Source organism: Poromitra crassiceps (genome assembly GCF_964638095.1).
Source record: "Poromitra crassiceps genome assembly, chromosome: 5".
Lineage (NCBI taxonomy): Eukaryota > Metazoa > Chordata > Actinopteri > Beryciformes > Melamphaidae > Poromitra > Poromitra crassiceps.
In genome coordinates, this window is record NC_139642.1 from 45,748,042 (window position 1) to 45,761,632 (window position 13,591).

General features: G+C 43.2%; 1 protein-coding gene across 2 annotated transcripts in view; it reads left to right on the plus strand.

The window, feature by feature from the left end:
• The window catches only part of rpa1 (replication protein A1), a 37,646-nt gene that overhangs the window by 8,066 nt on the left and 15,989 nt on the right, over nucleotides 1-13,591 (plus strand). For both annotated transcript variants that reach the window (XM_083637771.1, XM_083637772.1), the window contains exons 8-12: nucleotides 32-134; nucleotides 248-316; nucleotides 626-818; nucleotides 3,606-3,742; nucleotides 5,694-5,842. In XM_083637771.1, coding sequence (XP_083493897.1) covers nucleotides 32-134; nucleotides 248-316; nucleotides 626-818; nucleotides 3,606-3,742; nucleotides 5,694-5,842 — 651 coding nt within the window. The remainder of the gene's footprint in view (nucleotides 1-31; nucleotides 135-247; nucleotides 317-625; nucleotides 819-3,605; nucleotides 3,743-5,693; nucleotides 5,843-13,591) is intronic.

The following is a 13,591-nucleotide window of genomic DNA, read 5'->3' on the forward strand; positions in this document are numbered from 1 at the left end:
TCACCATCAAACTCATCAAACCCCCCCACAGGTGGACCATCCGTGCCCGTGTCACCAACAAGAGCGCCATTCGCAACTACAGCAACTCCCGTGGCGACGGCAAACTCTTCTCCATGGAGATTGTGGATGAGACTGTGAGTTTTACTTTTATATCAGCTTTGTTATTTTTCCAAATGGTTAAATTAAAACATATTTTGGGAAGTTTTCCTGTGCTTTAGTTGATCTAATGGCTGTGTGTTTAATGCAGGGAGAGATAAGAGTGACTGGTTTCAACCAGGAGGTGGACAAGTTCTACAGCCTTATCGAGGTTGGCAAGGTGAGACCTGCCTCCTGATAAGGACTCAAAATGTTCTCATTATCTGCCAGTACTGTCTTTCACTTTGCTGTCTAAGACGGATTTGGCCACTGACTTCTATAAACAGCTGCCAGCACTTTGTGAATTGAAACTGCAGAAACTATGAATGAGTCATCCCGCTGCAACGTACCCACACAATAAGCAGCTTATGATCTTTGTTGGTTTCCCCCCGACTGTTTGGAAGTCCTATCTTGTCTGCACCATTCAGTCAGGTGAAAGAACTTCCCAGATCTCTGTTTAACATGTGCTTCATCCGTCTGCATGGACCAGGTGTTCTACATCTCCAAGGGCAGCCTGAAGATCGCCAACAAGCAGTACACATCTCTGAAGAACGACTACGAGATGACACTCAACGGAGAGTCCTCCATCATACCCTGCGAAGACGCCGACGAGATTCCCATGGTGCAGTGTGACTTCATCTCCATTGGTGAACTGGAGAACAGAGAGAAGGATGCCATTGTGGGTGAGGAGCAGTTTGGCCAGCAATGGGACCAACATTAATCTTAGTTAAGATTAATGTTGTTTGCAACTAGCCCTGAAGAAGGCCATATGGCCGAAACATGTTGGCTGTTTTAAATTCTGTTCCATGAAGAACTAGCCTTATATTAAAGCTTTTTAATGAAGAAGAGTGCCTTGCAATCTCTTTTGAGGAACTCTATGCTTTCCCCAACATCCAAAGAGCACCTTCTGTAAGCATTTTTTCACTATAAGGAACGCCGAAGCCCTCCTTTCCTTTCATATTAATCTTAATTGATAGCAAACGTAGTATAATCGTAACGAGTGTCACCAGTTACCAGATCTGCTTTGCCAGACCCACAATGACATCACAAAGTGAAGAAGTGGGTAGCAAGTTTACTTGCCCCTCCCACCCCTTTATAACCATGAACCAGAGCTCAACCAGCTCTGCCTCGCCCAATGATGTACTGCGTACTTGGGTAGTGTAGCATATTGTGGATTAGGGATGTCAGTTTTCGGTTAATTTCCACCTTCGATTAACTTTTTAAAGACGTGAAATAAAGACCGTGGCGCATGCCTTTCAGTCCAGCGCTCCATTCAGGGTTTGAGACTGCATATGCGACCATTATTTTAGAGTGTGCGAGTCTGGTACTACAGTGTGCTTCCCACACTACCAACTCCGCTTGAATTTGACATTGGTCTTATGTCATAGACTAATGTCTGGAATAGTGATATTCATTAGTCTTATGTCATAGACTAATGTCTGGAATAGTGATATTCATTAGTCTTATGTCATAGACTAATGTCTGGAATAGTGATATTCATTAGTCTTATGTCTTATGTCATAGACTAATGTCTGGAATAGTGGTATGTCATAGACTAATGTCTGGAATAGTGATATTCACGCAGCGATTCAACGTAATATTTGAGTCTGGGGAGAGACTACCCTTAACTTAACCCTCCTTCCATTCAAATGTAATGCCTTTATAGACACCAGTTGGATGACTGGACTTGTAACTCAAATCAACTCTTAATAACGGTCAAACTAAATGAATGTCTGCTAAATTGTTGCTTTTGGATATGGGTGAGATCATGTGCAAAATAAGTCAGCATTGTTTTCCAGTAGAGTTCCTTTAAATGGTCTTTTATTCAAATGCAATTTTCAAGCAGATTTGAATTCAGTTTTCACATGTTTCCTTAGGCGGCTGAAAATTGTTTAGACGGCCGGCCCAAGACTTTACAATGCAGGAAAATCCCTGCTGGAGGCTTTTTCTTCTTCTCTCCCTTTCTTTGTTTTGATTTAGATCTGCCATTCCTCTTTGTACCTGCAGGGGGCTATATGGTATAACTCAAATGCATTTGACGATAGCCACTGCGGCTTGACGCTCCTGCTGTACGAGCGCACACTGTATTTATGCAGGGCTCGCTCTCTGGACGTCCTAAAGAGTGCATGTGGGTAATTCCCTGAAGCGCTGTGCGTGCATCGCAAAAAAAGTGTTACGCACCAACCAACCAACGCCGAGCCCCGGCTCTCGCCGAGGTGCTCCTGAGTCTCTAATAAGCTATCATAAGCGCAGGATAGATTATGTAGCAGAGTGTAGAGACGGTTGCGCGGCGAGGTTGAGGTAATTATGAGAGTAAAGAGATAAAAGTGGTATTAATAATAGTGATGACAGTAATAGCCTGTAGTGCAGATTGACTTTGGGACCCATACCGGAGCCATGGAACAAAAGAGAAAGTGCTGTCACAGGTAAAATGAAGTAATAAGGAGCCTGCCTGTTATTCCTGTAATGGAGGCAGCAGCTTGTACTCCTGTTTGAGTCATTTCTCTCAAGTACGACCAGCAGGCATCTGCCATTATGATGACGTTTCCTGAGTCATCCGCCATTATGATGACGTTTTCCTGAGTCGTGGTTAAATGAATCAAAAACAAAGCGTCAATGGGACGAGGGGGTTGGCTGAGAGTAGAGATATATACGAGGGATCAGCCGACAAGCATTTTGGTAAACAAACGGCATCACTGGGGGGAAACTGCAATGGAACCCTATGGAGCCTGAGCTTGAGCGGCTCACTTTAGCCGGTTGTGCTGTTTACATTTTAAAAACTGCATTCACACAACTTTACCACGCCATGTATATATTATACATCCAACTCTTGAGCTACTTCTGCTCTCACTCAGAATGTCAAAATATATAAGTGATGTATAGTTTTTGAGATATTAACATTTGTTTGGCACAACTCGTACTAGTTAACTGCTGCGGGGTTCTGCATTTCTGGGGGACTGCGACGTCACGCTGATTCGTCCTATAGAAATGTCACTGATAGTGCTCATCTTGCGAATAAAAAAGGGACTGGTCAACAAATAGGTTTGCCAGATAATTGAGTGCATTTCTAGAAACATAATTTATTTTTATGGATTGTCCCCTTTTTTAGGGCCTGCATTATGAATGCATGTGCCTGGGAAGATGCAGGCCAGTGACTTCACACCTGACTTGAAATGAAAAATGAGTCGCTGATTTCCCCAGAGCCAATTTGTGCTGGAAAGCCACGGGACCTTGAGTGACCTGTGGGTGTCAGTCACACAATCAATATTTATGATATGTATATGTGGGAATGTGTGTTTGTCTGGGATAATTTAGATCCTACTTTGCCAAGGTCTTATCAAGGATGCGCTGTACATTACCCCGGATAGATGACTTGAGTGTAAATGGCAAATCTGTCAGGCTAGGTGGAGATGGATGTCCCTCGTGATCTGTGCTAACATGTAAACGATGATTCATGTTTTCCTTTGCAGATGTGATTGGAGTGTGCAAGAGTGTGGACGAGGTGACCCGCCTCACCACCAAGTCCAACCGCGAAGTGTCCAAGAGGGCACTCACTCTGATGGACAGGTCTGGGAAGATGGTGTCCGTCACACTGTGGGGAGAGGAGGTGAGTGATGGGGTGGAGGCCATCTGTTGACCTGCTATCTCATCCTAAAGATCCCCTGCCCCCCTAAAAAAGACAAACATTTGTGTCTGGACCGTCTGGTAGGGAGATAGGGCCTAGGGCCATATGTTTTCCGCAATGCGGAAAAACGGACGGAATTGGCAAATAAAAATGGAATCAACTGTAAAACGGGACATTACAACATTTTCCATAATTTGGCTGAAATTGATAAAAGTATGCCTAATTATCAAAGTCAAAAGTAGACTTAGTTATTGTAGTACCCTAAAGGATTTCATAATTCTGTTTTCTATCAGGGTGTTTTGAGAGGGGGGTTGGTCTTATGTGGGACCCTTATGTCACCTCACAGCTTGGTTTTCACTTTGAGAAACATGTCGAAGAGGCTGTCTGAGACGGCCAACTCATAAAAAAGAAGGGGACAATGGTTGCTGTCTGTGTCAATCAACAAACTACTTCGACGATTCTGCGCCAAATAACTTAAATTGATAAGAACTGAGGGTAATACCTTGTTCCACCGATTATTCCACTGCAGCCCAAACAGCCGCCATGACAGTCTCCCCGCATCAATAAAAAGTTGATTTTAGGGCCACAATATTGTTATAAATATCAACAACTAGTCAACAGATATCAATGCTGGTGGGCTTTTTTGGAAAGAGCGTGACTCGAACTGGTTGACAGTTTATATAAAAAAAAGTCATTCATTGTGGCGTTTTACTGCCACATAATAACTAACATGCTAACAGCTAGCTAGCCTAGCGAACATACAGGTGTGTTGTTGCAGCACTCTGTAATGCGTTAAATTAATAGACCCTTTGCGAAGTTGGAAACCCTCATTAGTGTTTTGCTTGCACCTGTGTTTACCCTGCCTTTTCGACACAAAATGGCCCCTGTGAAAAAGGTCTATTATTAATAAGGTCCTGCTGCCTACATCGACCAGCTAATCGGGGGGGGGGGGGGTTGACTGATTTCCTTATATAGCAATTTGTTAGAAATACCCAATTACAATGATTGAATGAAGCGAAACTGAAGCTAGTCCACATACATTTCCAACAACTTACTTGCTAAGAGACGACTACCTGCAGGCTCCTCCCTTCTCCCCGTCCCCCTCCCCTCTTTAATTGAGAATGTGTTGTGAGAGCGTATTTGCCTGCATTTTTATATCGCTATTCAGCACTTTGAAGACGGAAAACCATTTAACAATGTGCCGGCTTGTCTTTAATGGAAGCTGATGTGGTTGAAGTCACTGACTTAATATCCTGTCATGGAGTGATGAAGGAGCTGTGTTCCTTTGAGTTGATTTGACCTGTGGCTCAGAGCGGCTATGCTTACTTTGCCACTGCTTCCTCTCCTCCTGACACCATGCACAGTGTTCCCTCTTTGTTTGTTGGACAGATAGCTCTTCTCCAGAGGGACTTGCTGAAGTACACACAGTGCTAGACTATTTCCCCCTCTCTGAAGGCACTGAGCTGCACTCTCAACAAACCCCTCCCCCTAGTGGATTTCTGTTGTTTTGCTCTCTCACTTTTTCTATCCCCAGGTTATTATAGTTAACTTAGTGTAAGACACTACTAAAACGTAAAACATTAAATGCTTAAAAGGCCGCAAAATGTGGCCGTCCACCAAAATCCACCCTCAACTGAACTAATATCAAGGATCGTTTTTCAGAGTTTTAGCCTTTTGTTAGAAGCTAAAATAAGAGTCAACTCTACACCATCTATGAATTAGACCATCTTATTACACATCTTGTTAATTCGTGGGTAATTATGTCATTCTTCAGTACAGTCATTTTAGCTGTATTTTGTCTTAGCTCTGACCTTCAAAATACGATAACATGAGAGAGATAACTTGAGAGGGGGGGGGGGATGTTTTAAACAAATGAAATGTTAACCTTTTCTTTGTCCCTCTCTTAACCATATCTACCTTCTTCTGTTTGTAGGCAGAAAAATTTGATGGTTCTGGACAGCCCATTGTTGCTATCAAGGGGGCCAAGCTATCAGACTTTGGAGGCAGGTCCCTCTCTGCATCCTTCTGCAGCACTCTGATGATCAACCCAGACATGAAGGAGGCGCATGAACTGAGGGGCTGGTAAGTCAGCCTGAGGATCAGGCATAAAGCAATGCAGCAAAAGGCTTATGTTGTCCTAACAATGTATATGTATTTGCCAAATACTATTTGGCAAAGTGCTTTTACAGTAGGTGTGCAATATGCTCAACATAAGGCAGAATAAAATTTTCACTATTTATTAAGCGGCAATTTATTTATTCATTCGGGCGCGCAGCATAGCATCCTGCCTGTCGGCAGTGGACGACATGGCTGGGACGGTCGGCCCTGCGCTGAGCACTGCCTATGATCTATGCCATACATGGGCAACATACGGGCCCGCGGACGCCCCCTGTGTGGCGTCCGCGGGGGGGGGGGGGGGTTCTAGCCTGGGTAAACCCAGCCCCCAGTGACCCCTGACCTCTCAGGCTCACCCTGCTTACAGTCACAAGGGTCTGGTCCCCCACCTATGGTAATCGATTTCTAGCGGTTGTTCCGCCCCCCCCGATAGACCACTCCATCACCCAACCGTCATCCAACCAGCTTAGTGCACAGAGCACATGCGCAGTGCAACAGATGGCGTCATCACTCTGCGACCTTTGTTGTTAGCACGCGAGCTAACTACACTTTCATTCACTAGGCTACTGCTAGCGACCACAACAGCAGCGCGATGGCTACCACCAATGTGAACGATTTTTTTTTTTTTTTTTAAACAGTGCACTTGAACGCAACATGCAATATACCCGCTGAATAAGTGTCCAAATGTTCATGTCATTCTGGGCAATACTCTTCTGTTATAGCATTTCAGTCTGAAATATGGAATATCTTTCAATAATATTTATGGCTAAAAGTAATCTCATGTGTAAGAAATGACTGTTCTACATTGAAGTAGAAATTTAAATAATTAACTTGTTGGTTTTGGATTTATTTAGCTTCAAGAGTGCATTTTTGTTCTTGTGTGACCCTCAACACAGGCTTTGAGAATCCCGGGCCACTTACTGATACTTATGCTTAAATTAACCCACTCATATTCTGGTTTATTTCAAGAAAAACATTTCGGCTAGTGGAAATTCTAATTGGCTGGTAACTTTAAAATCTAGCAGCCATATTGGCAGGTGGTGAAAAAAGTTAATTTCAAGCCCTGCAAGGAGAGCAGGTGGTGACATAGGAGTGAGTGAGCAAAAGGATCAAATATTGGTGGTTAAGACTGAATAATGACATCACAATTGTTAATTTAAAATGAGTTATTCCTCTAAACCTGGCTTCAAATGCCCCAAATTTTTCGTGCTGGCGCCGTTCAGCCCTCAACAAAATCTGGTAGAGAGGACATTTTTTTGTGGCCCTCTCTATCATCAAAGTTGCCCATCCATGGGTTACGGCATGACAATATTTGTTCGGCCCCCGGCAACAATCTGGGTTTCTCATGTGGCCCCCCATGAAAAATAGTTGCCCACCCCTGATCTATGCCTATACGTACCTAATGGCACCAGGTATGGCTTCCCACCCGCAGACACGGCCAATTGTGCCTGTGTGGGTGCCAAGCCGGAGGTAACACAGAGGTTTGAACCTGCGACCTTCATGTTGGTAGGCAGGGAATCTAACGCTGCCCTACGCCCTGGCATGCATTATTGAGATTGAAGACTTGAGAAGTCAAAGGATTAAAACTGTAAATTTCCATTTCCCAAGATCCGAGGGTGCGTGCTCTGGGTCTCATTATCAAGATGATCTGGCCTGTATTAGCAGCGATGTGGGGGGTGCTGCAGTGATGCATCACATATGAAGGCAAATCATTCTTCGTCTGTGCAAAATGTGTTTTTTACTGCCCACATTGCCTCTCCAGATGACATGACAGAGGTGCTTTCAACAGCCACACTCATTTTTATGCCTCCGCCAGCGATGGCCAGGCCAGAGGCATTATGGTTTCGGGTTGTCCGTACGTCCCTCCGTCCAATGTTTAACGCGATATCTGAAGAATGCCTTGACGGAATTTCATCAAATTTGCCTTAAATGTCGACTTGGACTCAAGGATGAACTGATTAGATTTTGGTGGTCAAAGTTCAAGGTCACTGTCTGTGACCTCACGAACGCCATTCCCAAGCTCGTTAACGCGATATCTCAGGAACGACTTGACGGAATTTCTTCCAATTTGGCTCAAACGTAGACTTGGACTCAAGTAGGGATGCAACGATTATTTTTTTTGATCCACGATTATAGTCTGAGAAAAAACCACGATTATCACGGTTTCACGATTATTGTTATGGACGTATAAAAATCACATGAGCATTCTCTAAATAGAGGTTTTATTGTATTTCCCCCACAATCTTAACAGTTGCTGCCTTCCGGAATACTAATGCACGATATGGATTTTTACAGCCGATAGTATAGGCCTACGCTAACCGATAAATATTCTCCTGGCCAATAACCGATACGATAAACATACTATGTTACTTTTTTCACATTTTTGTATTTAAAAAAATAAGTTCTTAACCTGTATTTTATGCACACCTGGGATTAAAAAAAGAAGAAAGGGCAGATGTAGTGAGCAAAGATGGATGATTTAATATTCCATGGCTCTGACCTAATCAAATCTAACTGACATCACTATTGTGAACATAAAACAAACAACATTTCTGATATAATATGATTGTATTATTAAAGTGTATCACTCAATATTCAATACAAAAAATATTTTATTATTACTTTATAGAAGCGAAAGCCTATAGCTGCTTAGTCTGCAGAAAAAAACACAAAAGGCATAGTAACTTAGACTCTTATTGGCATGTTACTGGCAACTAAATGTGCCTTCTGAAATGAATTTTGCATTGGGGTCAGTTCTATTGAAGTGATGATGGGGCAGGCATGGAAAGCCTCACTATAAGCCATCATGTGTCGTTTCACTTTTTACTGGAAAATGCTCCCTCTGGATTAAAGAAAGGACACTCTGTGGTGTTGACTGGTGTTTGTTATGTAAATGTGCGCATTTGTTTTCCTTGTCTCAGTCAGATCATGACTGCCAAGCAGCTAGCTACGTTAGCTTCACGTTATTAGGCCTACATGTAACGTTAGCGGGTTGCTTTTGGAGTTGACACAAACCCTTGATGTTTCTTTTCATGTAAAGCATGAGGTTATCTATGGTTTAGGCCAGCGCTGGGAGCATGAAGTGCTTTAAATGCGGGGATGTTTGGTCACAACGAGCTTGAGGAATTATGTACGCCAGGCCATGGCCAGCTAGCTAACATTAGCCACAACAGCTAACGTTAACGTCAATGACTGTATGTTAACGCTAAACAAATCCGCTGCCTCTTCCCCACGTTTGGCTTAACGTAACACCAGCTCAGACTTTCCCCTAATCTCAGAAACCTTGCGGGACATGTATTGCAACATTTATGTTGGGCTGGCATCCATAGCTAGGCTACAGACTGGCTACTACTGGGAGACATGGCAGCTGCCTGTGTTTGGTGCCTCCGCTAAATAGTCCGTGCGGAAACGAAGCGAGAGAGACAGGTTCTTCTCCTTCCAGCGCCGTCTGCGCCGCATGGGAGTTTAAACTGACGGACTGTTGTGAAACAAAACACTCGGTGTAGCGGAGCCTCTGCGGTTATATAACCGTGACGTTTTAAATCGTGGTTAATAGTCAAACCGGTTAACCCCTGCATCCCTAGACTCAAGGATGAACTGATTAGATTTTAGTGGTCAAAGGCCAAAGAAGTTATTCGCATTTGGCCTAAACATCAAAGTCTGGACAGACATGGATGTCGACTACCGGTACTCACTTGTTGGCGGAGGCATATACCGCGGTGCGGTCGTTCTAGTTCTTTGATTATGTGGTAGCATTTGTTGTATTGGTGGGTATAAATGTGTTTGGGTGCTGTGTACGCGTACATGAAAGAAACTTACGGTAGTTTATTTAATAATTATTTTCACTTGAAAACACTCAGGAATATGTGGAATTTAGCCAAGTTGTCTTATCTTGGAAAAATGAATAATAAATCATATACAGTAGTTATTTTGTGTTGATGTAAAAATAGCAATTGCACTAATAGTTGAATGTATTAGTAGTAGTACTACCACAGCCAAATGCAGTTATAAGATTGTAGAGAAATGCATGAGTTATAAAATGGTAATCGCTATCACAATTAAACGGGCCTATGCCTCAATACCTTGAAGACTTTCTAGTCTGGCGTTTCTTGAAAAGGAATAGAGAAGCGGTTATGAGTCAAGCTTTCATCTTTTCTTTGGGTTCTCTTGCCAGTTCTGTGATTCATCATCATTGCCTAAATCATTGGCCCTCCCCTGTGCATGCCATGGCTACAAATAAACATGTATGTTTTCCTTGCCGTCGGAGGTAGTTGGGAATGAAACGAGGAATATTTTCAGTTGTTTTGTTCCATTTTTCCAACAGAGACTTGTCAACGTGACGTCACGGTCGGATAATGAGGACGCATTGTCAGATGGCTATAAAAAGTAGTAAAGGTTGACGGGAATGATTGATGGATGAGGCGATCTTCACATGGTCTGAGGGGAGCTGCCATTGCTCCTACTTACCTTCACTTCAGCTCTGTGCGGCATACTGATTGATCTGTCCTTATAGATCCAACTTCAACAGGCCAGGCCTGGCCCTCCTCTCTGACATGAAAGCAAGTGTCTCTGTGCTTCAGAGTGGCGATCCAGTCCATTCCATCCATAGGGTTTAATTTATGTACCTCCTAATACTGATGGTGGTCCTCTTTGTGCAGGGAAATCAGATGAAAGGCAGACAGCTAAGTGAGCACAAATAACAATTCCAATTTATTCTCTGGTATGCCTGTCGTCTTCTCTCCTGCTTTGAAAAAAGTTGTCCTATTTGGAGTTGATCAGAGGACCTGATCTGCATAATCAGAGCAGTGAAATGTAACAACTCAGCGGGTGGGAGAAAGGCAAGTCAACAAAATATGCTCATATTTGCCACTTCACTGGATGTCTTGGCCATGGTGATTTATTGCCTGATGATAGTTTTAGCTCCCGCCCATAGCTTTTCTGTGAATTATGCCATTTGGGGGTTCAAGCCCTGAAGGAGCAAACCTCTCTTGTTTTTCACCCGGTTTGTTGTTATTCAAGTTCTTCGTTCCGCCGTGACACAAATTCTGGTAGCTGGAGACTTTGGCTCAATGACAGACATCGGTGGTTACTTGCTGCTCAAGACATATGAACACAATCAGCCCGAAGGTGGCGCTATAATTAAAGGTTATACGTTAAAGGCCATAACTTCCACACCATAACTCTGATTTTTCACAAAACCTATACAGGTGTCCATACTCTGCAACTTTGTAATTTGGACCCTCAAGTTGCGCCTGGAAAGTTTTGAGATATTTTGAAAGTTTTGAACAACACATCTTTGACATCTCCTCCACCAAGCCTTTTATGTAGCAACTATGGACCAAGCTCTTTAACCCATTGATACCTGATGCAGCATTTGCGTGTATATCCCTCATTTGTGTGTGTATCCCTTTAAGACCGCGTCAACGCAGTCTTAAAGGGATACACACACAAATGCTGCATCAGGTATCAATGGGTTAAAAACTCGGCCTGTCAGCTAAATTGTTGTATCTACATGGCTGTCATCGCGAAACTTTTTTGAACCCGTTTTGAGCATGTGCACAACTGCTTTAAGATAGAATGGGGGGGCAGACCTATCTCATTAAAAGTGCAAAGGCTTTTCATATCTACTCTACTGTTGTTTTGAAGATTTGATTTTATTGGTTTATTTTTTAAGTTGAGAGTGTGGCCTGTCAGCTAAGTTGTCTTAACTTCATGACCGATTGCCCGATCATCACCAGACTCAGCTTGAACACCTTTCATGGACTAGTTTTCTTGCTCGTAATTCCATTAGACTTTTAAAGTGCTGACTATTGTCCCCAGAATTTGGGAACTTTTAAAAGATGCGTGTTTGCTCTTAAAATTAGATGGTGTTTTTTTATATTTGCGTAGTGGTAGAAAGTTCTTGACTATCAAGGCCAATCTTGAGTGGGTTTATTTACCTGAATACCATTCTTTCTAAGTGCTGAATCACTCAAGTTCCATCTCCCTATGTCAACAAAGGCTTCTTCCACTTCTGGCTGCTTCTCTACTTTATGACAGGAGGTTGTTCCCCACTGCTCCAGTAACTTCTCACTTGGACAACCACAGATAATGATCCTTACAGCCTTGTGTTGGTTTGTCCACTGCAGAAGAAGCGTTGGCCTATGCAGTTCCTTCTTGGACAATAGGTTTCTGCAGCTTCCCAGGCATCCACTTATAAATAGTTTGGAAGTCACAGATGACAGCAAGCCAGTCTTGACTCATTAATCTCTCAATCTGAGTGAGAACTATGTTAAAGACAAAGACAATATCGCTATGCAGCATGTAGGGAGAGAATAACCTTTATTTGTCTTTATGTAGGGCTATATTACAGAAATGATATGGTGATGGAATGTAAGTTGATAGTGCATGTTTTAGCGATGGGACAATATATCAAAATTTCATATCTCAATAGAAAAGTAGTAGAAAAAAAAGTAGTAGAAAAAAATATTCGCGATACTAGCGATTTTATTCTGCTGTAGTAATCACAAATGAAATGGCTTGCCCATCACAATTTCACAAGCTCTTCATTGAAATTATATTGTTTACCCTTTGTAATGGCATTTTCAAAGTGGTTGTATTGCACAGTGAGTCAACCCCGTATCGTGTGTCGAATTGTACACACACATCGTCTCACATGGTCTCATCCTGAGCACGTTTTCTTGGTGAGAGTAGTGGCTGTTGAATACATGAGTTTTTTGTTGTTGCTATAAATAGCACCGCAGGGATGACATATTGTTGTAGGCCAACCCAGAAGCCGTGCACTTCCCGGTAGGGCCGGTCGATCTAGCCGGCTAACCAGGAGGGCGTGCCGATCAGCCAGAGCCTGGGTTGCTTCTTTCTGGTGGGCAATCAGACAATCAACCAGACCCAGAAGAACTTCTGTAAGTTCCTGTCGGTTGTGCTATTGCATATCTTGCATAATTGTGTGCAAGGCTCCGAACGTGACAGCATGAGTAGAGATATACTGTGTTGATCTGCCGAAGTCCACTGAAGTGGCGGGCGACCCGGACCCCAGGGTTTAGAATGAGGGCTCGGGAACTGAGGTCTCAGGGTGTTCCTCCTTGATCGGTGGAACTTAAACGGAGTAGGCTGTAGTAGTAGGCCTACTGTGAGACTGGTGGATTTACGTGATGGCCAAGAAACACTTGGTAAACTGACGTCTTGATAACTAGGAACGCTGCAGCACTTGATAGCTGAGTCTGCAAGGTTCGAAGACGTCTAAAACGGAAGAACGATTACAAAATGACGTTATGCAGAAGCATCCTGATACGGGCAAATCATAAGGTGAATAAGCCTGTCGCCTGCGTCTCAGGCAGGTCTTAGCCAAAATGATGATTTGTGGAAAACGGAATGAGGAGGAAGCAAATGAAATGAGATAAACCCTGAATAGAGCCTTTCATGTTGGTTTCATCTTGCTCAGAAGAAGCCAACACGTCTTGCTGTCCTTGAACAAAGACACACTTTTACTATAGATTCAAGGATGCTGAAACATCTTTTACACTTGTGGGGGCGTCTTAATTTGATTGCGTTTTGGTACAGACCTTTGGGGCTTCCTCAAATGAATTAGGCTATATCCTTGGTGGGCGGTTGACTCAAACACAGAGTATCAGTGGTGCCATTCAGCAGATCCCTCTGTGCTTGCATGGGAAGCTGAGTACTAGCCTTTTATGTCACACTAATTAATCTTGCAGAGAT